This window comes from Helicoverpa zea, chromosome 8 (assembly GCF_022581195.2).
Source record: "Helicoverpa zea isolate HzStark_Cry1AcR chromosome 8, ilHelZeax1.1, whole genome shotgun sequence".
In the NCBI taxonomy this organism is placed as follows: domain Eukaryota; kingdom Metazoa; phylum Arthropoda; class Insecta; order Lepidoptera; family Noctuidae; genus Helicoverpa; species Helicoverpa zea.
Genome location: NC_061459.1, coordinates 11,002,658 through 11,030,167, shown reverse-complemented (window position 1 = coordinate 11,030,167; position 27,510 = coordinate 11,002,658). Strand labels below are relative to the sequence as shown.

The 27,510-nt window shown below is 36.2% G+C and overlaps 1 protein-coding gene across 5 annotated transcripts in view; it reads right to left on the bottom strand.

Moving 5' to 3' along the window:
* LOC124632192 (teneurin-m) overlaps positions 1-27,510 on the bottom strand; it is a 202,197-nt gene that overhangs the window by 123,120 nt on the left and 51,567 nt on the right. For all 5 annotated transcript variants that reach the window (XM_047166898.1, XM_047166900.1, XM_047166901.1 and 2 more), the window contains exon 3: positions 11,044-11,244. In XM_047166898.1, the coding sequence (XP_047022854.1) occupies positions 11,044-11,244 (201 nt within the window). The remainder of the gene's footprint in view (positions 1-11,043; positions 11,245-27,510) is intronic.

Genomic DNA, 27,510 nt, shown 5'->3' with positions numbered 1-27,510 from the left:
GCTAAGAAATAGTACCCATTTTGTTGGTTTTAAATATAAATTTCTTCTTCACTAACTATTGCAAACACATGGTTACAACAACACTGTTAAGTGTGATGGAGATTTACCCCTCACAACACTTCTTTCGAAGATTTTCCCAAGCGAAACAAAATTGGCCTGTCAAAGACCACAAAATTAAAACATTTCTCACAGTAGCCAAATTGTATAACTTCACTGGTGTTGAAATAAAATTTGCAAATTGATTACTGGCATCATTCACGAGGCAACAAATGTTTTGTCACACACACGCGTATAGGGGTGCATTGTGTCTGGCAGGCGTAATGATGCATTTGGCGATGCACCCACCGAGGGGGGGGGAAGGGAGGGGGTCGCTTTGTGACGTGTCGCGTACGTTTTTAGGGAGGCGCATTTCGGGGGCCTATAATGGGTTAGACGTTTAGGTAACATTAGGTTAGAGTAGAATGTAAATATGTTTGGAAAGATCTAGAGGCGAATTTTATTCACATTTCTAAAATAAAAATGTACGAAGGTATTTTAATTTAGTCGAACCATTTTTTCGAGGGTACTGAATATTTATTGAAGCGATTGAAATGCTAAGGTTGATATAATCTCTAAATACGATATAAAGGTTTATAACACATCAAAACTTTGTGTATCCAGACAGGTTTGACGCAGGTAAAATAAGCAAGAATAAGAAAACTCTTTTTTGAATTCTGAAAATGTTATATACCGTAACGAAGCTATCAACCAGTACATTAGGGGTCAGTTATTTACTAGAAGTCATTATCCAATTTACAGTAAAGGGAAAATATAGTCAATTGACCATTATAAACAACGTTTTGCAATACTGAAGCAGTATAGATTGTGCATACAAACGCCTAAAGCTGTCTAGATTGTATATAAAAGCACCCTAAAACATGTGGCTACAAAATCCGCAAGATATTTAAAAATAAAAAGTTTTTACTCTGACACAGTGACCTTTTAATAACATTGTTACAATTGTCCAAGACACTTCTATTTCATCTGTTAAAACTAAAGTTTAAGATATAACAATGTTATGAGATTTGCTAAAGGATATCGCGACAATGTTCTTAGGAATCTCTTGTAATTTAATTTATTTGTTTTATTTCGTCTCCCTTATTGTACTTTTGTGTACAAAGTTATAAGATTAACTCAATTTTTTGGGCCACGAGTATTCTTTTGTGATGAAAAAAAGTAAAAAATATGGCGGGTACTGCTGAGAGTTTTAATGGAATTTTGGTGAAGCGAAGTACGCAAATCGGTTTTTATTGTTCCATGAATTATGTATAGGTTTAAGCTTTACAATATATGGACGTTGGAAAGAATGAATTGAACATTTTCGAGCCAGAATACATTCGGGACTAAAAGTTTTACCAAGGAGTATTATGATGAATAAGTTATTTTGTGAATTGAATAGATCATGCTACGAAAATGTTACTTTGGAAAATATTGATTACACAGGCAAAATATATTTCTATAAAATTCTGTGAGATAAGAGAGTACGCAGTAGTCTGTTCAATTTAGCGAGAGTACCTAAAATTTGTAGGAAAGTATTAAATTGAACAGTGTTTACGTAATCATCAAGAGCCTCTTTGATGAGATAATAATATACAATACACACAAACCACAAAAGCGGGCATTCATTACAGGTTGTGCTTTCAGGAAAATTTAATCCCACCCAAAACAAAAATGTGAAAGACTGCCAAGTTCGATAATATGGGAATGCTTCGCCTATAAAAGAAGTGAGATCTGAATAAGTACCAAGTTCCATACACATACCTCAGTTAAAAATAGTTACTTTTTAATGATGTTACTTGGCAAGTTTTCATACACCTTGTTATAAACCTACTAAACGCAATGAATCAAGTATTTAATTTTCTATTAAAACTTGCCAAGTAATCATCATTAAAAAGTAACTATTTTTAACTGAGGTATGTGTATGGAACTTGGTACTTATTCAGATCTCACTTCTTTTATAGGCGAAGCATTCCCATATTATCGAACTTGGCAGTCTTTCACATTTTTGTTTTGGGTGGGATTTCATTTATTTTTGTAAGGTTGTTTATTTTATTTTTTTCTTATGATGAAGTTAGTTAAAGAAATGTCTCATTTATACTATCTTTTAGATTTTTTAATATGCACTATGTTTCTTACAAAGAAATGAACTAGATTAACTATGTCTAGATTTACCAACTGACTGACAAGACATGTTATCATATATTATGTTCGTGGATCAAAGTTACACATTCGTTATTTTCGAAAGTGATTCACACTTGGCCGTTTTCAGATTTTTACTTTACTTTGACTAAATACAAACCTTTGTACCATTCGAAGATATATTATATAAATATAGATAAATTTAGTTCGTTTTAGTTCCTTAGGGGTATAAATTTACACCGGGTATAAAACACCTTCATTATTTTGAAACCGACTCACACTTGGCCATTTTCAGATTTTTCCCTTTACCTTGACATAAAGACCTACCTCCATGCCAAATTTCAAGTCAATACGACCATTGGAAGTGGTCTAGGTTTTTGATGAGTGAGTCAGTGAATAAGTGAATCAGTGTATAGTAAAAATAGCGATTTTCTGACGTCAATATCTCAAGACCTACAATAGGTATATTAATGAAATTTTGTATTTTAGATAAGTGAGGGGGTCTCAACAGATACTAGAAATTTGATATGCGTAAATAAAATAGATTTTGAGTTACAGGGGGGTCGAATTTGGCCCGAAATGGTTCGTGTAATATAACCCACGGCCGGTGTGTCGCCTTTTTTGCTCGAACTTGGCGGACACACTGCCGTGTGTCTAGATTCAAATAATTATTAAAATATTATTTTATAAACACAAAACCCGAACGTTAAGAATAGGGAGTTTAATTAACTCATCAATACACGTTTTCTTTGTAAACACCATCGTGAGGCGAGGGATCTTTAGGTATTCCACGAACAGGTTGTAAGTGTCGAATAGTCTGTGCCACAAGTTACTTGTAAATGGAGATATAGGAGCCAAAGAGAAATTGGGAGCCAAATTGATAAGTAATAAAAGAATATGATATGATAGTAATAAATACACAGATGCTAATGTTTCTGAAGGCTCAAAAGAAAATAATATAATGAAGAAGAAATCAAATAATATCTCTAAATAGACTAAATTGCAGGATGTCTCAAATGTTTTGCAAATCTTGCGTTAAAAAGTGCATGCGTATGAATTCTAAACCACGCAATTTTAAATGAAAAGTTAGATGACTTTTTTGCTCGTAAGAAACCAGGAAAAATCTAAAATAAAATGACGAAGGGGAAGTACAAGTACAAGTGATCAATACGTATTACTTTGTAAGTAAAACTAGATTACACTCGCTGCCTCCCGTATCTTGGAACCAAGCAGGAGCGATTTCCCGACCGGGCGCTTACTAGAGATCCCACCGCCTTATCATAGCCCCGCAGGCATTGCGGGCCTCAGCGTATTTTTGTTAACAACTTCTTTTCAGAAATTTTTACTTGACGTACTACATTGTGAAGCTGGAATTTGATTTTGTTGTTATCGTCTTGAAACGACACGTAACTTTACTTTTGCCGCGTCTTGTTTTTGTCACACGTTCGGACTGAACAGTTTTTGTGCCTGTTGTACTTCATTTGTCTGATGTAAGTAGGTCTCAGGACTTGTTTTGCTGACATTTATTTTCCTAATGTTATGTAAAGGTCTTTATTACATCGTTTCGTCTTTCTGTCTCTAGATAACTGCGTTAGTAAAGCAAATAAGCCATTAGCAGTGAAGTATTTTTTACCTACAGCGATAACTACACGACAATGTAGCAATCATTTCAATTTTTACCAGATACCTCTTAGAAAAGAGGAACAAGGCATCTGCTTTCAAAGTACAACATTAAGCTTCCCCTCGGAAAAATCAAAAATCCATCTTATGTTACGGAAATAAGGACTATATACGTTGCAAAATAAATTGTACAAAAATGGGGAGAATCTTTCGCAGGGCGTCAAAATTGCTACTTTCGCTTATATCCTCCCTTTGTATCGGCGTTGCCTCAATGCACTCACTGTTTCAATTTTTATCAATAGATATTGTACTAAAACATATTGCCACTTGCAAACTTCGACATGATAATACATGAATAAGCTTATAAAAAAGGGATGAAAACATTTTTAATCTATGTATAAACGTATGTTTTGTCAAACGTCAAACAAAAATCTCACTATAAATACTATTTAAAGAATACTCAGATTAGGGCTCTGTCTAAAACGTATCATCATCTCCCGAGCCTTTTCCCAATCATGTTGGGGTCGGCTTCCAGTCTAACCGGATTCAGCTGAGTACCAGTGCTTTACAAGAAGCGACTGCCTATCTGACCTCCTCAACCCAGTTACCTGGGCAACCCGATACCCTTTGGTTAGACTGGTGTCAGACTTACTGGCTTCTGACTACCCGTAACGACTGCCAAGGATGTTCAATGACAGCCGGGACCTACAGTTTAACGTGCCATCCGAAACACAGTCCATGGTGTCTAAGATATACTTAGAAAGTACATACAAACTTAGAAAAGTTGCATTGGTACTTGCCTGACCTGGGATCGAACCCGCGCCCTCATACTTGAGAGGTTGGTCCTTTACCCACTAGGCCACCACGACTTTTTTTTTCTAAAACGTATATTCACGTACAAAACACCGAACTATAACAGCTCCCAATTTTCGATTGTTCGAACGGTATCAGACTGTCGGTGAATATTGTCGATATTTTATTACTTATTCAGCACCGGATTCCATGCTTTTGTCTTTGTATAAAATACTATGGCCAGAACCACCGCTCGAAGCAATATTACTCAGCATTAAGTTCAAAATGAGCCGTTAACGTTGTAAGAGCTACTCGATGTTTAGCTATACTTTAAGCTTTATCGAAGAGTTCGTGGTCATAATAATGATTAATAGGTATTTTAGCTATTGAAACTGCTTTGCTTTTATGTTGTTCGTAAAGTGTGCTCTTGTAAAGTTCTTTTTTGTTTTGCTGGCTGGTGGGAAACAATTGATTACAGTTTTGAAAGGGATGGGTAAGTTTTCAGTCGTGCTTTTATATTCTTTGGTTATTTGAAATACAAACTAGGGAAGACAGAGAATTTGGTTACAAAAAGAGTGATCGGAAGAGAAAAAGTCAGATTGTGTTGCTAATTATAACGTGATAAATAATAGCATTAATACATTTAACACACAGAACAAGCTACTTTATTTTTAGTCTATCGAGTGCTAACTTAACTCCGCTGGGTGCAAACAAAACAATAAGTAAACAATTACGATCAATCAATTGAATACGTCTAACATTGGTAGAATTATTTGAACTAAAATGATCTGCATAAGTTACCAAAGTTTGTTGTTACTAAAAATTTCATACAGCTGACTACTTTGCATATTACAGTAGGCATGTAACACGAATATTAGAATTTAATAAAGTAGAGCACGTTCTAATTAAAGCAGATTATTTTGTTCTAATTATCAAAATGAAATAATAAAAGCTTATTTAATAATCTCGCGTGTTTTTATTTCTGTCTAAGTAATTGAGTTTCGTTAGCAAGATTGTAAATATTATTTTGATACCTTGAAAATCTGTTATATAATTTTGATACGTTTTAATTAAAAACATTTAATATTGTTGCTTTTAAGTAAACGTAATTGGGTGCAGAATACAAAGGCGTCTTGTTTAATAAATTGCTTGATTTATGTAGTTCTTCGAATACGGCACATTGGTTTACATTCGTCTGAAACCGCTGGACGTAAACTTAGCTTATACAAAGGATGTTGCCGACTGAATCATGTCTGGCTTCGACGGGATGTGAACTATCGACAAGCTGAAGACGTGGAAAATGTTCCCTACAGTCTTCTACCCCAACCGATATTTTCATTTAAGTTTGAAAATTGCTAGCGCTCGCCCGCGCAACTCGCAAATTGTACTGGAATAGGGATCGATAATAGGATTGTAGGTGCGATTTTCTTTCGCCAAGATGACTGGAGTGTAAATCTTTCTGATAGAAAAATTTCGGAAATTGTCCTGGAGATTTATCGGTGCTCCTGCCGCCGTTGTCGTGCGCCACGGTAAATTGTCTTTTGATATTACACTGACATTGGATGGGTTATGGAGTTAGTACGTTAGGATGAGGGAAAAGTTCGCGTTATTCCCTGTAACAGTTACGGTCTTAGTGATATTGACATCAGCAAAGGGCCCCTTTATGTTACCGATGAACGACGACGCGAGCAGTTTGAGTAGGCAAACGATGTTGCAAAACTAAAAAAATATGTACGCAAAAACGTGGATTAATACCAAATGTAACCCCAATTTAAATAACAAAGTCAAAATAGTAAATAAATAATTATATATTTGCTTTAATTTGCAAAGAGTAATGAATAGCCCTTTCTTTTAAGTTAATGCGTAAACTACAAAAAAAATAAAGTCATTATCATTAAATAATCGACGGTAATGAGTTTACGTTAAAATAATTACCGAAAAATAATGAAACCCTCGCGTAGCTAAAAACTGCCTTCATTTTTAATTCCCGATTTAAATACATGGTTGATTAATCGTCAGTAATTTTGGCAAGGTTTAGCCAAAAATAAAAAGCTTCTTAGGTCCTTAACTGATTGTAATATAATAATAACGTTAACACAATAAATGTTTACCTCATAAATACAACGACTACAGAAATAAACATAAACAACAAATCTATTATCGATACTCCAAGAATACACACGAAATACGTTCATTCCAATCCCAAATATACGAGTGCTTTCTAAACCTTTCAAACTCAAGATTATTACGTTGCCAGCCTTTGAGCCTTCAGAGGAAAAAAGATTTACATAAAAAGAAACTTCCAGTCTCCTAAATTATGATTCAATTAGTATTAAAGGATTGGTCTCTCAAAGGACTCGTACTTTTTCGGGTCTGGCGACTTGGTACTCCTTTGTGCTTTCGACCAAACTAAGAAGGTTGTAGCTTTGTGCCATGGTTTGTCGCATAAAGCTTTTGGTACAAATTACAAGCGGATTTATTTGTAAGATGACGATATGACTAAATGTAGGCGGAACATGATGAATTGATATTCGTTTTGCTTTTTACTGCAGGTTATTCCCCAAGGAGCTAACTTTGGACCACTTTATGTGTATATTAACGCTTCTCGCTCGGAACTTGTCCATGGGTCACACGAAAGCAGTAAAAGATTTCAGTTCATTACGCATTACAGTATTTCTTTCTTCGTCTACCGTTTTCGGGTGAATTTTACGCTCAATGTAGTGTGAAAATCTACTCTACTATCGTCCCTTTGGTACAAAGTCCTTTGTAATATACTCCCAATCGTTTGTGTTTCTAAGACACCAATATCGGGAATTAAATGGGCTTTCGACTGATGATTATATCTTAAGTGACGTTGAAAAGGCCATTAAACTTTTTTAAATCAACTTCCGTATTAAATGTTTAACCATTTTGCAATCGGAAGGCAGATCGATGAGCTCTTTTTATCTCCTAAAAGATGTAATGATGGCTTTACAAAAAAGCCTTCCCCAAGTATGTTTCTGTTCAACTTCGGAGGGGGGAACATGTCATGATCTTTCTTTTATTTTTGATCACATGAAACTCAAGCCTGCGTTTGTCACAACTAATACTAGGTATTTGTTTGACTAACCCCCCAAGATGCTCGGATTAAGTGACGAATTATATAATTTTTTTCAGCTCGTCACAACCTCGCGATTATTCCGCTCCGTCCGTGAGTTTGAGATATTCGTCTTGAGGATTAAGGGGATGTCTTGAGCGAACGAAATTTCACAGTATCCCCTTGATGGATGAATACGAAAACATTAATTCCGCAATTTCGGGTGTAAAATAGTGAAAGATGCGAGAAGCAGCGCCACGCTCGAGCTAATAACGTCATACGCTTTCTATCTATTCTTATACATTTACTAATAGATTAATGATCCTTCGTAACACTCGTTCCACATTTGTTTTGTTAAGTCCAACTCGACGCGATCATTAAAACAGGACGGCACCATATGGAAATTTAAAAAGGCATTCATTCATTAAACAAACACACATAAAATTTAACGAAGCGCTGCCATATTCGTTAACGAATTTCCGGCTTTCATTATGATTATCCCACGGTTACTGAAACACTATGCATATGCGTCTCTTTCTAGCGCAGTAGTTGGGATTAAGAGTGAGCGAGATAAATATTGGTTTGTAATTCAGAAATTAAGCGGGATCCATCTATCGGTTGGCGATTCGTCACAAGCATGCGTTTAATGGCGGCAATTAAAGGCGACATTCGGTAGGTTTACCGAAATATCGCGACATAAAAACGTCATTGTTACCGCGTATCAAATTGTTTAACACATTCGTTGGGCGAGATCACATTTACGACTTGTCGCCTGTTTATGACGGCTATTCGAGCGATTTGTGATACGCCACCGTTTTTAAACGGAGCCTATTGAGTCTTTTATTGTTTGACATAGGCCAATTAACAAAGGACCAATTCATTAATTGGTCCTTTGAGTTTATGTTTAACTTATGAAAATAACCGTAATGAAATAAGTTACTTCTGTTGATGTCTACTTTAGGTTAATTAATTAATCTTCCAACAGAAAACCAATTACCACCTTAAAACAACAGACAAGGGGCATTGGTAGAATGTGATGTTGATATATAGTTAATTTAAATAATTACCCATTTATTATGCAACAAGGCATACTGTCAACAAAACATGTTCATTCAAGTGAAACCACTACACTAAACTACCTTATTACTTATGTTAATGTACGTCCGTTGGCTAAGACAGAAAAACGTTAAATAGGATCGTATCACTTAGTTTAATTAACGAGTGGAAATGAACTCGAGTGACACAGGACGACCCAAATTAAAGATGAAACGTTACATCCATTGCGTAAGGACAAATTATCCGGAATCTAGAATAAATTCTAGACCGCAAACAAAGGTCGGCACAAACCGCGGAACGACAAATGTTGTACTAAACGACAAATAAAAGCTGCGATAGTTTAAATTAAATTGGGACCCCAAAAACTGTATGTAAACAAACATTGGACCCAAATTTTCAACTGAAAAGTTTTGAGGGACGAAAGTGAAACATTGAAAACACGCGGCGGGTATCGGAAACGTTCGTTAGTAATTTGTATCTACAAGTTATAACTAACGCTATTGGAAGCAACACGTAAACATTTGACCTGAAACAGGGAAATGTAAATGTTGCCTCGTTTGGACAATTCGTTACGAGTTTTGTACTTAAATTTATTAATCAGGGATTTTATTTGTGTTTGACTATCCCGTTTCAGCGAATTCAAGGTAATTCTAATGTTATCTTTTGTCTATCATTAATATGGAGCTTATAGAAATGTTCTAGAGTAATGTTGCAAACACAAGCTAATATTAACATAAAAGTATTAAAGGCATCACTTTACATGTTTATTCGTGTAAATAGTATTGTAAATATCTATTGTTTTTGTATAAAGACTGTAAATTGCAAACAAATTAAAGAGATAATCCCTACAACTTACGTGGCTCTGAATAAAATACCAAATAACGTCGACCCACAAACGCAGTCGATTCAAATCACACCGAGAGAATTCCAATTAAATTGCATTTCAATGAAATCTAGGACGATTATAGAATCCAATGGTTTGCAAATTAAAATCGGAACTCCCTAGGATTTCCTGTTCAATTTTCATGGAGCACGACACGATAAAAATCCATTAGGAAACCGTCGCGAGAGGCCTCTGTGACACAGTGCTTTGCTAAATGAATTTAGGGGACCGCTGGAAGCGATATTAACGGGGAAAAATTAAAAGTCTTACGTCAAAAATTTCAACATTTTCGCCTAAAATATTTTAATTAAATCCGACGCTTTCATGCACGCTGAACAACATTATGAAACCTCACATTACGGGTTGATGCCATTACATCGATTTCTATATTCCGAAAGCGGCTATAAAGATTGGGACTGTAACTGCAAAATTTTAAATACTTTTAAATAAATACGTGCTAGTGTACTGGTCTAGTAGCCTGTAAAATAAAATTATCCTTTCCAGTGACACGGGTCGATATCCAGGACTGGCATAATGCGATTCCGTAGCAATCACATGCTTCATTTTGCATTCCAGCAAACACTTTTACCGCGGCATCCTCACAGCCTCCGACACGGGAAGCGGTAGCCCTTCGGCTTTGCCGTTTAAATTCTAATAAATAACGTTAGCAGAATATCTGCAGGAATTTTGGATTGAAAACCTCTTTGATTTAAACTGTTGAAAAAGATAAGTTGGAAATAAGATATGAGAATCGAGAAACTACAGAAGATTACGTTACCTCGACAGAAACCTTCTAAGTGAAGTAGGTGTCAAACAAATAATACGGTATTATGCCGTTTGTTAAGTAAAAGAAATAAAACCACACAGTCTTAGTAATATGAGATGTAAACCAGAATGTAACAACTTTTACCCTTCGGAAGAACAAACGCTAATTACTTTCGACACATTAAATGTAACTTAAACTGTTTCACAAGAGTTACATTACTTCGCCACGTGGAGATTTCATTATGAACAAAAAGTCTAACCAGCTGTCATATTATTACATCCTTCATTAGGAAAGATTTAGAGTATGATAAGTGGAAGAGAGGAAAGAAATTGATGACGACTATAAAATGCGGTAATTCCTAATTACGGACAAGTGTTTATACATGCGAAATGATATGAGTTTCACCCGTAAATGCAGAATCCTTTAATTGTGGTATATTAATCGTTCTATCGCTCTAAAGTTTGCTGTTAGAGAAGCCTTTCTATATTATCAGTTGGTGTACTGCCTAAATAAACATATTTTTGTGTGTGTTATATTTGTGTGTATTTGTGTTAAAATTATCTATAACAGGCTTCAGCGTGTTACCTTCGACCCTATGTTCGCCTTTCAAAAATTCGGTACTTTAAAATTCTGTGGTCTGGTAGGTACATACAAGTATATAATTAAACCTACCGTTATGGAGCAAGGTGGAGTCCCTAGCGAGCGGCAACTCCGAGTCGGTGAGAGTGGCGTCGGACGCGTTGTCGGACGCCGACGTGGGCGTAGCGGGAGCGGTCGGCGAGTCGGAGAGGCCGCTGCGCGCGCGCCGCCGCCCGCTGCCGCTGCTTGAACCGCTACCGCTGCCCGAGCCGTACGGGTGCAGCCGGCCCAGGCCTGGGTAACAGAGAAAATGGTTAAAGCTTGCTCATGATACAAGTAGGTTCTGGGTATTTGAGCGGAGATGGTTTGAAATTTGGAGAAAGTCATAAGGTGTACGTGAGAAACATATGGAGGATGTAGGTGAGAACATATTCAGGAATATTTTTAAGGAATACTAGATGAAGTAACTATTCAACCAATATTATAAAGGAGCATGTCCTGTTAATAATATAGGTACTATTACTGCATACGTTCTGACTGAAATAACCAATTTGCGAACTATATTTACATTATGAAAGTTAGCCTCGGAGGTACTCGAAGTAAATCCTAATGAATTATGTAACATTTCAAAAAGCTGAGCTCAAACAAAAGAATATCAATAACACATGACAAAGAAAAAACTTGAAACACCCAGAGAATACATTTGAAGTAGACATTTCATACATATCCTGCATGACGTATAAATAAAGGCGGTACCTACTATCGACAATAAATAAAAAAAGAAAAAGAAGCCGCATAACGAAGTCGGAACGAAAGGACAAAAATAATTAGGAATAATATGGCTTCCGAACATGACAAAGAGTACAATAAGGATGCTCAGTGAAATGATTTCAATGTTGGGAATAAAAATAAGAAAGTACTCGGTAAACTTAGACGAGATCAAAGTAATGGAGGTATTGATAAATAGAAAGATCAAAATAAGGTCAATAAGGTAGTCTATACAGAAGAGTGTATTTTGGAACATTACATGTAATAGCCAAAACGGTCGTAAGAAATAAGACATTCACTGTGAAATATGATGTTAAGCAATATGTGTATAAATATTCGTTGTTCGTTGAAGGGTGGTAAAGGATGATGACGATAAACGTACATTCAAGTACCCGTGAAGCTAAAACTTTATTTCGCACTAGAATGAATAGAAATTTATTCACAGCTTAAAAATGTCGAGTAAATTTATATTTTCCAACACATAATAAAACGAATAATTCACTCCGAAGCCAGAACTGAATTAAAGTAAAAAGAAATCTGTCGTGATTAAAAAGGGCAAAGCCAGCTCGGAAGTATGCTAACCTCATTAACGGTATTTATTTATATTTTCCTTCTATTTTAACCGGAGTCGTACAGTAATCGTATGAGATCATTAGGGAAAAGTATCGAAAAGAAATAAACGGGCCATGGAGAAACTCTTGAGATGTAAAGAGGAAACTTTTTAATTTAACGCAAATATCCCGGGAGGCCCACTCAAAGGAATGGAAGAAAATAAAATTAGTTTCGGTTCGGCTTCATTACTGGACTTGGGTAGCGGAATGCTGGCTGCACCAAGATTTTTGTCTGATGAACTGCAGATTTTTTACAAAGAATTTGATGAGTTGGAGTTTTGGAAAAACTTTGGATTTGTATCAAAGTAAAAAAGAAAGATCACGGTGACTTATTTCTACTCAATGATGTTAGAAAAACCTTAATCAAAGTACATATTGCGGTAGTTAAAATTTCTCTGTTGCATCTTACGGCACTTCAATAACTACAAAAAGTACACTATCAACAACCGATTAAAACAAACGTTAATTGGGTCACTATGGGTACCACTATTCGTTAACGCTGTTGAGCAATCTTTGAACCCATTATTAGTAATTACGTTCATTATTCCATGCCATATGTTAGAACCATGCGTGACTTAAGTGATTTCAACACTCCGTTACATGCTGCTGCCATTTGAATGCGATCCAATGGTAATGGAACACGGCTTTAAAATTATCACCTAATTAGAAAGATTTAATTAATAAATAATAAATACCGGGACATCTTTTCACACACGGTCAGTTAGCCCCATGGTAAGTTATTAATTAATTGGTGTTATGGGTGCTAACACAACTGATAAACTACTTATAGCTACATATATTATAAATACATATTAAAACACCCAGACCATGGCCAACAAGCATGCTCATCACAAAAGTGTCGACCGAATCAGGAATCGAATCCGAGACCTCAAGTTCGGTAGTCCGGTAACCATTGCGCCATCGAGCTCGTCAAATTAAAAAAAAACATCGCTGAATGGTCAGATTCAGTGTTCATTTTAGATTCCAGAAGTAGTTAATTAAGGACTGGTAGAACCCTTTGGTGAAAATAAAAGACAATGAGCTCGTTACGTGGAAATTTTTGCCAAGTCCAACCCCCTTTCCCGTTGTGGCGGGAGGAATAGATAAGGAATGCTAATTGAAAACGAGTTGCATTGTAATGACTGCATTTCGTGTTTTTGGGGTTATGGAAATGGACATTTCAATTGCTTGTTTTATTTCTACTGTGCCTGTTTATATTGTAAAGAGGTTGACTTGGAATTTGAGAGAGAGATTATTTTACTGAAAGTGTTATATTTATCCATACGTTTTAAATATACCTATTATTCACGTTTGATAGTGTTAGTCATTTTTTTCATAATCAAATATTTTATTTTGGCTAAATGTGTACAACTAAACCTACCGTTTAAGTATTCAATAGGATTCCGTTGTCATATCTATTGAGTTTAAATGTTTAATTATAATAAATTAACAACGTTCCTGTAATTTGATAATTTTAAGCTGATTACATACCTTTGTACTTTTAATTAATCAATATTGGATATTTGGTGTTTGATCATTCAACGTATCTCTGTTGTTAGGTTTAATCACTGGCTGGGATTAATTACCTCACTGTTTCCACGTAATTGTAAATAGAACATTATTTTTAGGTTCGAATTGTTTATTTTTTGAACTTTCACAATAAGAACTCGTAAAAAAAAACTTTCGGTTTCACTGCACAAATCACGTTCGTCCTTCAGATAAAGTGACGCAAAACTAATTCGCGCATCGTCCTCATGGATATTCTAGACTTCAGCGGCATCAGGCGTGGGCAGAGGGGACTAACATAAATAAAAATATTGTCTGTTTCCTCTTTCGGTGATAATGTAAGTGATAAGAGGTCGGCGCAGGACGTCCGCGGTGATAACCGTTGACCGGTCAATTTTAATGAAACGAACATTGTTTTAAATGTAAAACAGCTTTGTTAATATAGTAATCTATGTATGTTGAGTCACGCTGATACCGAAATAGTGACAGGAGTGGTACTCAAGATTGTGAATGCGACTGCTGATGCAACGCGGAGAATGGTTTATAAAAATAGACTTTCTTTTAATTTTGTGACAGTTACTATCTGTTAAAGTTTTCAACTAGAGCTGCCGTTGATAGATAGAGAGGTTATTGACATAATTTCAGCGGAACGATGCTATATCAAGCCGTATCGGGATTAAAATGTATAAAAAATATTGCACAATTAGTGGCGAATTGCCAGCGTACCGAACTACCCGGAAAAATGACGTAAACATCATAACTTTTATCTGCAACACGAAACATATTTCAATGGTAACAATGATTCATAAACGACCAATTTCCAACTCCGTGCAAACTAATCCCCTACAGATTCAACTCAAAAACGGTATTACAATGAAAAAAATCTATACAACGTAATAGTGAACTCATAAATATACAATTGGTGGGTTGCTTACCTAGCTGAATCACGTGTACTGCGCCAAAAATACACAAAAAAGAACGAAATATACATAGAATAAAACGCAAAATCCTTTTTCCGCACGTATTGTTGCCAGTTCGTTACTAGGAGAAAGAAAACTACGATTTGAATTCGACAAAGTCGCATAAACGAACTGACAAATCTCCTCCCTGGGGACACAGTTACAATTGGTGCAAAAAAGAGGCATATAGACAATCGTTACTGCACACCCCTTGAGAACGTTGACATCGCATATTGATTTATCGATAAACTAAATTAGGAATTTTATGGATACGATAATATGGAGTCAGGTTATGATCTGGTGGTATTGATGTAACTTCATTATTGAATAGTTTTCATTTTGTTATACTTTGAATAGAGGTAGGTACGTAACTTTGTCAGGCTAGTGCGATATTATTAGTACCAGAAACATTTGGGTGATTTGGCTTGATAACGTAACTAAAATTTTCGTTTTTCGTGAGCATCAAAAATAACCCTTTACCTTCGAAAACATTTGAATATTAAACGTGATGACTTAGGCGCATAAAGAGATAAAACAGAATTTCTAATAAATTCGCTATAAATACACATAGAACCGCTTCAGGTGAAAAATAATACTTCCTCTCATATAGCGTACGTTTCCACGTCACTCAAGATTCATTTCATTTGTCCAGAGTTGTACAGCTTTTTTCCTTATGTAAATCAATATGACTTCCCAGGGTCCCTTCTTCAGATATAATATTCTAAACACGGTGGCCCGCGTTAAGGCAAACGTAGAAATTTGTCACATGAGCGATGGTTCGCCTACGTGTTTCGTCGTCCAAATCCCAAATATAATCCGTCGCAGTTCAAATAAAACACACCTTTATTACTTTAAAGAGAAAAGCTTAAATCCAGCGCGGCGTCCTTCGGGGATTTCATATTTCATACGGGAGCGGACGTGGATTATCGTGCGAATTTATGTCTTAGCGTTCTAATCAAAAAGTACGCTTTCTGTCGACTGCCGCGCGCTCCGCGTTTAGTGTTGTAGTTACGCAAAGTGAGACTGTATGATTTCATACCAGCAAAAGTAAAGAAGGTTGACAAATAGGTCGGGCGTGCCGATGTTCAGTTTTATTAAAATTAAAATGTTCTATCGTGACATTAATAAATTGCGCTAAGGTTTAGAATCGCTTGCCCATCTCCGTTTAAATTTACAACGGGAACACGAGGGATAAGTTGAACATTTTTATTATCATCGCGCTAGTTTATTGCGTCTCGAGTTTGAGCATTAGAAATAATCTTCAATATGGGGTGTATTATCTACGTTTCCGAGCTTTAGAGGTTTGTCGGGAACAGAAAATTGTCAGAGAGGTATTAATGACAGCTTCTCTGTCAAGCAAATAAATGCAGATCGAAATAGACGTTTCCGATATGGAGGGAAAACGTTTACGGAGGCGAAAATTTCAAAAACAAAGCGAACGATAAATCTGTCGGTCCGGAGCAAAACAGCGGAGTCGAAGGGCCCGTCCACAGTCGTAACTCACTCCACGTACAATTTTACCGACAATTTATTCGACATGAACTGTACTTGTCAAATGCTGACGTTTGCGTATCGGAGGAATAAATGATAGACATAAAAGAGTGGCTGGAGACAAGCGCGAATTAGATATTGTGGTCACGTAGGAGACGCGACACGACGGAGGCGCAATCTTCCACGAAAGAATTACATTTACCCAAAACATGGCAAAATCTTGAGTAATTCAATGCATACATTCGATGAATAGAAGCATAGCTGAAGGAAGCTTTTGAAATATCTGACACGATGGTGCGTAATATTATTTATCAAATAATAAAAAGAAAAAGAATAACAAATTCGCGTTGGAAATAAATTCTGCGTTCAGTTGATTTAGTGATTGGATTTAGTGCGAAACTCTATAACTCCCGACACAGCTTGTTCAATAAATTATGACAGAATAGAATCGGTAGGTATCTGAATGGAGTTTATTGTGCCAACACATGATTCATAACAGATACAACATAAAAAAGTTTTTCTACTTTATTGCGCATTAGAATATTTTTATTTGCGATGTTGAATGTTTGAAACATGTTTTCCTATGTAGCACTTGTTTTTAATGTTAACAAAAAGTAAACCACAAATGCCAGAATTGTATTTTTTTATTGGACATTTTACTTCATCTTATAATAAACGTAAATATTTGGTTGTACCTTTATTTATCTGTTTGTTTACTAGGTTTATCTTATGGGTATAAAATAAATATGTAACCCCTGTGTTTTCACAAGTGCGGTAGTAATGGCTATATTTGTGTTTCTAGCAGTTGTCTTAATCATATAAAATTGAACGGCGACAGCTTATAAGCCTCTAAATCCCAAACGTACAATCACAGCTCCACACACGATGATTGGGAGTCATCCGAAACTTAGATCCGAAAATCCCTACAGCGAGTGTTTGTTTTTGATTTTTGTCTAACGAGACAATGGGGAAATGATGAGCACTGTGCCGTACGTCGCCTTTGGGATTTCACCCCATACCCACCCTCGTGCTGTAACACCAATCAACTTTGAACTTTATATGGTCGAAGTTAGAGTTGGAATTTGTTTTAAATGATTATGGAGTTGGGACGTTTTTTTGCCGGCGTGGTCACATATGGCGTCGAACGGGCCACGCAGAGTGACGGCATGCCACTCGAGGGACCAGGATTGGCCTCCAGTACTCCACGGGACATTCACTATGTCGTTGGACACTGGAGTTGTGACGAGATTTAAAAATCACGTGAAATTGCTGTTTTCTGGGCCCCTTTTTATGAGGTTTTTGGCAATAATTAGTTTGAGTTGTTCATACAGGTTGATTATGGTCATTCTGATGACATAGAGAGTGTCAGATTTTAATAACTAAATTATGATTTATATTATCAATTAATCAAATATTAATAACTTTAGAACATGATACGAATAATCAGCTTACGCAAGTCAACCCGTCAAATCTTAATTAACTAGTCTTTTGTCACAACTACGATCGGTAACGAGTTCCATACGCCTTTATAGTGAGCTTACAAGCACACCGCAGCATCATTTACGCAATTAGAGCAACGAATCAATGGCCCACTAAATTAATAGCAGCAGTCACTAAATTAGTGGATTAGTCGATGCTAACCGAAAATCGATGAGATACGTTCATGTTTCGCTAATTAGACGTTCTTGTTTACCTTTGTAATTATTTGACATCAAAGTGTAGGAGATATCTTGTCAACTTGCTTAGTGCGCGAGTGTGCAGAAGTTCAGATGGCACGTGATATTGCCTTAAAAATTGGGTCTTAAAAATTGACAGCTTGTTTACAAGCGGATGTGTTAAAATATTGCAGATAGTATCACAGTGTGCGTATATGAATGTGAAGCGTTTAATTCATCAATATTTAGTGCGTCAACACCGTTCCAAATATCCATGCATATGCATACAATTACAGTCCACCCGCTAACACCCTAAAACCGCCGCAGTAACCCGTTTCTGTCACTCAACTAATATTATTTGTGGGCCATGATAAATTGCTGAAACAGCTGATAAATTCGCCGCTAGGTAAATTGCAATGATTTTACGATATCACTAGAATGTGTGATGATATTTTAATACTGGCATTTGGACAGCTCATTTATCATACAGGTCAAGGTACTGTAAGGTCATTGCATGAAGGATGTTTGGGGTTACGCGAATCGGGAAGGTGGGGCGACGATTTTTATAAGACAGAGCGTGTTTGGTTTGGTGAAAGAGACATCTACATCGTTCATAGGATATGCTCAAGTTTTCACAATGGATAGCCTGTGCTCATTAGCCATGATATACTGTAGAAACTATATAAATAAAGTTTTATGTATATCAAGTATTAAAGGTTCCCACTGAGGGTGACTTGCAAGCGATATAATTTACAAACTGACAGAAACTCCACAATTGAAACATCGTAACTGTCATTGCATTCACGAAGAATGCTCCATCTTTCTTAACCGTTACCAATTCTTCAGAATGACGCACTAGGGAGTAATCCCAAGTTGGCCTACTGAATCTGTCCGTTACCGTCAAGTAGCTGGCGTATAGCGAACTCAAACTTAGTGATTTATTTACGCTGCTGTATTGATCGAGTATGAAGGTACATTTAGGGAGAAACGGGGTCAAGTTGGAAGGATACACTCCATGTCATTTTGTTTGTTTTACACGAGCAAATAATCTGAGAGATTTGATTGAGTTGTGTTCTTGGAACGAGGGTTGTTTGATGACTGCGGAAGATCTAGTTTGTAGTATTGAGGTATCTATACATACGAGTTGGTAGCTCTGCAAGATTTCTTTTATATTTTCATTTAAAATGTTTTTTATTTTTAATAATGAATGTTTAAGCAAGGTCCTTTATTTAGAATTGCTAAATTGCTGTGAGCTGCAAAAACATTAGTTACTCACAAGGCCATCAGCTGGTCATGCGCGCGTAACTTAGTGGCTTTTTACAATAATTATATTAAGATTTTTTATACAATATTTGTATAAAAAATTGACCATAATTTTAAATATTATTTTTTTAAGATGTGGATGAATTACCATCATGCATACATACTGTACTATAACTTTAATAGTATCAGCCACTCTTGCGAGTCTAAGAAAATCAACAACAATAAAAACATGATCTCCAAGCAACTCCAAATTAACCCCAATACATCTTCAAGCTATTGACTGACATAATGTGGTCTTATTAATTTTGATTATGAATTGAAAGCACTTTCGATTCCGGGATAATTACATTAATTAGTAGAACATCGCTAATGACGCGGTGTTGGCATATGCTTGGTACCTACATAATTATGCTATGCATGCATGTGCATATACCATTGATGGATTGTAACCAGCTTAATTACGTTACTGATCGAGTTCACATTAGCTATTAGGCCATTTATACAAGTTGTTGATTTGCATTTGTGCCATACTTCAGGAGGAGGACATACAATACGTAAATAATCGATTGGAACTACAGTAGACGGGAAGTAACTAATATGCACTGCTTTTTTTGTCATTGTAATGTCGAAGTATTTCAGAAATAATCCAATTTTATGAATGAAATTTATGAATAAACGTTGCGTATGCTTTGTGTTTGCGTTTGTGTGAGGGCGCAGCACGGTTTTAAGGCCAGTAACACACGCGCCAAGTTTAAATACGGCTAGATGACATTGACGGAATTCCGAAAAAAATAATTAAAAAAAAAAATTACGTACCAATTTTTTTGTTGATTTGGGGCGACAATCATTAGCATAATTACGTCCTTGAATATGGCACGGATGCAAATCAACAGCTTGTAGAGAGATGCAATTTTAAGCGCTAATAAAGCAGGAATGCTCATTTTGATGGAATTATTAGCGGTTGCGTTCTTGTTAAACGTTCATTGTAGGATAAATATGTACACATTGCGCTGGATTGACCAGTGTATGTAGAAATGACCTAGTGATTTTGGCTGTAACGTTGTGTGGGTTTATTTCAATTTGTTTCGTCATAATTACTGTTTTGATCAATGTTAGGCTAATCTTTTATATCTCTCTTATCTATTTAGGTGTCAGATATGCCTAGCTTTTGCCGCATAGCGTGAGATACTCTCTGCGTAGGTACCCGAATAAAAGAAAACCCATAGCCATGTATTACATTGAAAAAAAAATTACAAATCGGTTCAGCAGTATCTGAGATTAGCGCGTTCAAACACATTCCTTAGCTTCCTAATATTAGTATGGATTATGGGATCTAAATATTGACAACAGAAGGTTCAATTAGTAATAATTCGCCAATTAACGAAGCGGACCCAGCCAATCAGGAGCAAGTCAAGACACACAGCGTTAATCGCAATTAGGAAGAAACCAATAAATAATTCAAATTAAAGTCGCAACTATCGAACTGCAGCTTTGTACCGGAGGTAAATAATTGAAGTAATTGTTGGGTCAAATCGGGTCAATTAATAATCGGATGCGGTCCAAAGCCGCATTATCAATTTATAAGCCGACCAAAATACTCTATGGCGTTCGGAACTCTAGTTTTCGGTCCGTTCAGCGCAATTTTGGGTCTAACAATGTAGCTGATTTTAGACTAATACATATTTATATATGGAAACCAAGCTGTCGACCTATGACTGATGCGATGAATGATAACGTTTCGAAAAGTAACAGTCGGATTTTCGACTTAGTATATTGCCTTTATGGAAATGGTAATCCAGATATTCGAGCGATATAAAATAAGTGGGTTTCATTTATTTTTCAAAGTCAAAGAGGTCAAGTTTCAAAGGTCTTTGACTCCTGAGTGATCAATGCCTTTAAAAAGCTTTCGACTTACAGGTATCCTCAAAGAGCGGTAAATACTGACTACAAAATAGACATTTTCCAAGTGCGAAATGAAAACGAAAATGCATAAAATACATAAACAAAAATTTCGCACCAAAAATGTTAATAAAATAATCTCCCGGAGATAATCTGGATATATGGAAAGTAAGTGATTTAACAGCTCGCCACATCCGCCCGAGACCCCATAAAACGTGATAAGTAACGCAAGCCACCATAAACTCATGGATTCATCCCGTGGGACACGGCACTTAAGTGTCAATATCATAACGACGACACACTTCGAGGGCGAGTTGCGTTGGTGGTATGATAAAGACACAAAAAACCAGACCACTCAATTTGATCCCAGGATCCATCCAGATTAAATCCCATACACCTATTATGCTACAGGTCTTAATAAATTGGTCAGATCACCCACGCGGGTGATCCGATTCAGTTTACCTTCCTTTTACTATTTTTAGAGATTTCATTGATAAAGATGTTGCTCTAATTTCATTCGTATTCAATTCGAGTAAAGATACCATAAAGGGTTTTATGAATAGCCCTCTGATATTTCAAATGATACAAAATTATTCAGGAATTTTCATACCTCGAGATAGCAATGACACGCTGATGTTAATTTTCTTCAGAACATAACCTCGCGAACAGAGACAGCCTGACAAAAACAGTGACAGCCAAAAAAACAGTATCGTTCTAAATTCAAATGCGACGAAAAACTCATAAATATTATATCATTCGAGAGTGCAGCATGCTCCTAAAAGCGCACTAAAAAACCTTTGTCCCGTTTCAAACAATAAACCGAAATATCCGAGTGACTAGAGACGGAACATTCGAATGCAGTAAACTTTATCTTAATGTCTCTATACAGTTTAAAAATATCCCGTCCATATGTTGGCTGCATTCGACACAACAACGTCCGTCATTGTTTGTCGTCCCACTTTGTAATACGCGTGTATTGATGGCTGGATTTCATTGTTTTTTTGGCCTTTCAACTTGTAATATATAGAGTATGACGGCCAGCCACAGAGAAAAGGTTGTTTTAAAAGTTCAGCGCCGAAAAATCATAAAGCCTGTTCGTACCAACGAGAAACGTTTTGTCAATCTTTTTACGTTTATCCTATTATTGCGAGCGATTTTTGTGGTCAGTCAATCATGTTTCTTTCTTTGATAGCTTGTTGCTCGGACCTTTACTGTAAAAAATAATGAAAATAAATTTGGGCTATCGGTTTTGTGCTTTTGAAACATGAGTGACGTATTGGGGATAGTTTTTACAGTACCGAAATCTGACGAGTCAATTACATGCTTTTACTTTGTAACTTTATTTTTGCGTTGTATGAAATTCGCCTTTCCAAGTAGTCGCAGACAAACAAAGCAGCATAGTAAATATTTCTGTCTAAACAGCGACCAAACGGAGCATATCGTCCAATAAACCAGTCTAACAAACGCCCCTATTACCATTCCAAGTGCCGCCATTTTCGCGTATAGTTGCATAGGTAGGTAATAAAAGTAACGCACTGTCTTATCAAAATGCCACGGGTAATGTGATGGCTTCGCCTACCATGCCGTAACATGCGACTGGGGACCCATCCAGTGTTACCAGACAATTCACGTTCGAAATTCAAAATTTTCATGTATACCGATGACAGCTTAAGTTGGGGAGTTTTAAAGTTATGCATATTTTCAACATTTGTTATTTGCGGGGTGGCATTTTTTTAAGTAGAAACTTTTGGATTAAGCGTTTAGTGGTAAAAAGTTTTTACAAACTTTAGCATTAAACTACAAAAAAAAAACAACACAAAATACTAATGCTTATTACACTCATCGACTGACTCATATCCGTTAATTCTGCAGATAAATAACTAGGGTATAATTTACATAAATATATGTAGTCTACTGCTGCAAAATACTCAACACATCACTTGCCTATAAATCACATCGATCAACGCACAAACGTACAATTTTTCGTCAAATCAACACTCCGTGATGTTCGCAAGCACAACCTTTCAGACCGCTTTGCTATCAACGTACAGATATAATTGAATCGTTTACTCGCGAACTGGGTGATTTAACGAATGTTTGCGTCCCAAAGCGATTCCATATCGATTTATAAAAAGATGATTTGGTAAGCGATTAGATATAATTTGTTGATATTTCGGGTTGTTAGCTTCCATTCAAAATTTTGTGTGAGAAATAATGGAGGCTGCTTTACCTACTCCTGATTTTCGGAATTTATACAGCAGTGTTTTGTTCAAAGCCTTTTTATATTGGGAGTTCAGGAATATTTTGAAAAGGTTTCATGATTTTTTGCGCGAGTTCAAATGCAAAGCATGCCACTAGAACGCGCGCTATGCTTTAAAAATATGCGCACTCGACAAGCGCGCACTAACTACACAACTTTGTCGTTTGAACATGACCCACTGCAAAACTCGAACCGATTCCGAATAAACAATTAAATAACACGGTCAACTTAAATAAAACACGTAAAATGTATTTTTAATTCATCCTCATTGCAAAATGCAAACTAAATAAAGAATCGAATTGAAATAACGACGGTGCGAATGCAAATTATTTAATCACCTCCCCGTGTAGCGTTGAAATATGAACAAAAAGTAAAGTAGCCAAACAAAAATATTGGCGACAGAGACGAAGTTTCAACAGTTATGCCGTTCTATTAATTATTTCGTGTTCGTACAGAAGTGGACAGGTTCACCGGGTCATTTAGAATTCTATGGTGTTTTTGAGATTGAAGGAACTGGTAGAAGAAAATAGATTTATAATTTACTACTTAATTATTTTTAATCTATTGCTTTTGGAAATACTAATATTATAAAACTCAAGAGCCAATTAAGTTATTTACGCTTCTGCTTCAGCAAAGCTTTTTTTACCGAGGTATGATTTATTCACAAATAAATTGAAGCAAATATTTTGTGTGTGGTGGTACTATGATTTTACTGAACATAAATTCTTAATAAATGTTTCAGCAAAATATAAAAGCGAGTATGTCCAATATTATTATGTTTCATATTATGTAAAATTGATTTTCATACAAAATGGCCGCTGTAACAAGCTTTGTCTACATAACTCCGTCGCTTAAATAGAAAACAATGAACAAAACAACGTTGAACGGCGTCCACACAAAGCCTATCGGGTCCTATGTGACTTTGCAATGTCGGCCTCTATAAAATATTTTCAATACCAAGGGAAATTGGTCAAAAATGACTCCCCAACAAGATTATCTCGGCTGCTCCGGGCCTTGGGCAGAAATGTGACTTACATCTTTCATTTTAAAGTTGATTTTCCTTTGATAACTTTCAAGTATTTTAAGTATACTGTTTCAGCATTATGTAAGTTACTTCGGGGACTGGAGAAGTAATTTGTTGGGGGCTTATTTAGTGTTCTTTGCTGAGAGATGAAATTTATTTCGTAACATGTATATTGCGACGAGCTCGAATAACTTGAAGTAGCGGGTATAAATATGGAAAAATAAGGACACACATTATGTGTGTGGGTTATAATATATGGGGCTGTTATAATGTGGGTGAAAAGCCCGTCACATTTTTAAAGCTACTGGATAATCTTACTTAAAGAGAAGTTTTATACAGTAAAATACTGACGGAATTCCAGTATTTTTTTTATTTAAAAGGCACAATTTTCCTCGTCAGTTCATTGAATACTCAATTCCATCCGAACTCTGCCCTACATAAGCCAAAACACCAATAACACTCACCGCTACATTAGGCTAATAAAGCATTGTTACCTCACAAGAAAAAATACGCGAAGAAATGCAGGCTTTCCCACAAAGACATAAAGACGCACTTTCCCAATTGACAGTACGTATTAGAACAACGCCCCCCGCCCTCGTGGGACGCCGTAAGGAGACAGGATCACCAACTTTTTCCATCTGAAACTTGCACTATAAATCGTCACGGACCGCCGAACGAGAACTATCGAAAACTACCCCCCACCCCCCGGTTTATTGACAATTTATGGCAGATTTGCATTAGTAGTGACTAAATGACTCGACGAATTCTAAGTTGGGTAAGGGTTGGATTCGGATTTATTTTTGTTTAGTTATCCGAAATTAGTTTGTTCATGTGATAAAGTTTCGTTTTTTATGAGGGTTTATGTATGCAGATTGTAGGTATAATAGTACATTTACAGACTTAATTATAAACGGCAAGTTGAGTAGTTCAAGCTGTGACATTTATTATGTTCATTAGCGAGTACCAATACAGTTTAAGGAAAACATTGTCTCAATTCTTCGAAATACATGGTCTGACTGTCGAACTGTTGACCATGATACATTTGCAGAGAATTCTCCCTGCCTATACTTTATATCAAACAAACAAAAGAAACTCTACCAAAACGTACCTAAGCAAACTACTTATTAGCATCGTTCGAAGCCATACCAAGTGACGGATTTAAAGTACTTTCCACAGTGCAAACGTATTGTATTTCACATACTACCAAATGCAATCCTTTGTCTAACATTCTATTAATAATGAACGCATATATGAATACCAATTGAAATGTACTATACAGGAGGGAATGTCTAATACAGTACAATATGGTTAAATTGTGCCCATATGAAATTCTATTAGGTGCCAATTTGTTCCCGCTTCGAACCGGTTTTCTCTGCGAAGACTGTATTAGGTAAAGAAATACTCTGGATGTATGTAGATTGGACTGTGGGGAAAGTGGAGAGATATAGACATCGTAACTGCTGGTGGTTGGATATATTCCGCCTGTTTCATATAAGTAGTTCAGTTGAATGCTTTTCTCAATAAATTCTTAGCAACTTTTTCGGAAGTGGTTTTTTGGTTCAATTTATGCTTTTCGCTCTTTAAACTTTGGTTTCTCTTAATTGACTTTTGCTCTAGAAGATCACAAAATTTGAGCAATACCACGTAAAATATTTTGAAACAATTTGTTGTGTGAACGCTCTATAATGATATCTTCAGACAAAAGTCATCGTTTCTATAACAAATTTAGATGACTTCACAAGTCTGTAGTCACCAAGCATCGATGCCGTGACCGCACCAACCGCAAACGAAACACAATCTACTCGATTAAATGTCTGTACAATAAATAATCGATATCGCTCATTCGTTTCGACGTTCAGAAATAGCATTTTAATGTTTTATTAGACAGGTGTCTTAAAAAATGTATGTTCAGGAAGCAATTGTTACGTTCTGTAAAAGTTAGTGTGTCAAGTTCAGATGATTATAGTTACGTATTATTACTCGTAATCGTATATCTACCTATTTTTTTAACTTCATAAACCTTTCATTCTGAACCTTGCCCATAAATGCTACTTATTCCATACGCAACACATTATAAACCAAAAATTCAATTTTCATCTTCTCTAGTCGGCCGAAGATGGCTCCCTCCCTTTGCCAAATCAGCTTGAAAATACGAGAACTGAGTTGTTTTAATTCGTCGTGTTACTTAACAAGTGTTGTGTAGGTATTCAAGTTTTCCTTTGATTAAAGACGCGAAGATTTCTTGATTAAAATGTCTCAACAGAGTGACTGCGGTTGTTACTATTGAGGACCGTGTTTTGAGTTACGCTCGCCTCTTTGAAATTTGAAAACTTAAGTTTATCTCCTTTCAGATTGTTGGCATACTGTTATACAAATGTTTAAATAAGTTGTACATTGTGTTTGTTTGTTGGCTGTCTTAATGATGCGTAGTCGAAAATGTCGATATTATTTGAATTTTGAGTAACAAATATTATGTACATTTTGTTTTTATACAGGTGATTTATTTCGGTATACCTAATTGAGCAATAATAGTTCAGCTACGAATCACGTTAAAGACTATTGTGTCATTGATGAATTAGCGAGGAGCCAGCGGAGGCAACTCGCACGTTAGCACGTAGGGGTGCCCTCGTCGGCACTTATGAGAACCATAACACATAAATACAATTTCGGTCGGTATCATATCCATATTTCTTGCCTCACTGATTAGATATGAAGAATAATATTTTGTCGGGGTAAAATAATATCCTGATTTATTCTTACGGGCAAGATAACGGCGCGAAGGATGTGCCCGTAATGGTCTGCACCGGCCCGAAATTGTCCGAAATAGCCCGAAACGGGCCGAAAGTGGCCCCTACCCAGCGCGTATTTTTACATATTATTTTCAGGGGAAGCATTAAATTACAGGGGATTTTTTGTGGGGAGTTATGAAAGACCATATTTTGTGGAGGTGTGTGGAATGGAAACGACTCCTGCCTTCAAGAGGCGAGAGAAAAAAATATAATTATATGTTTTATGTGGTTCTATATTTTATTAGGGTAGGCTTTTGTACGTAAGTTTCAGGGTGTTAAATCAACGAGGAAAGCGTTAATGTGCTATTTATCAGTGTAAACGCCAGGCTCAGGTA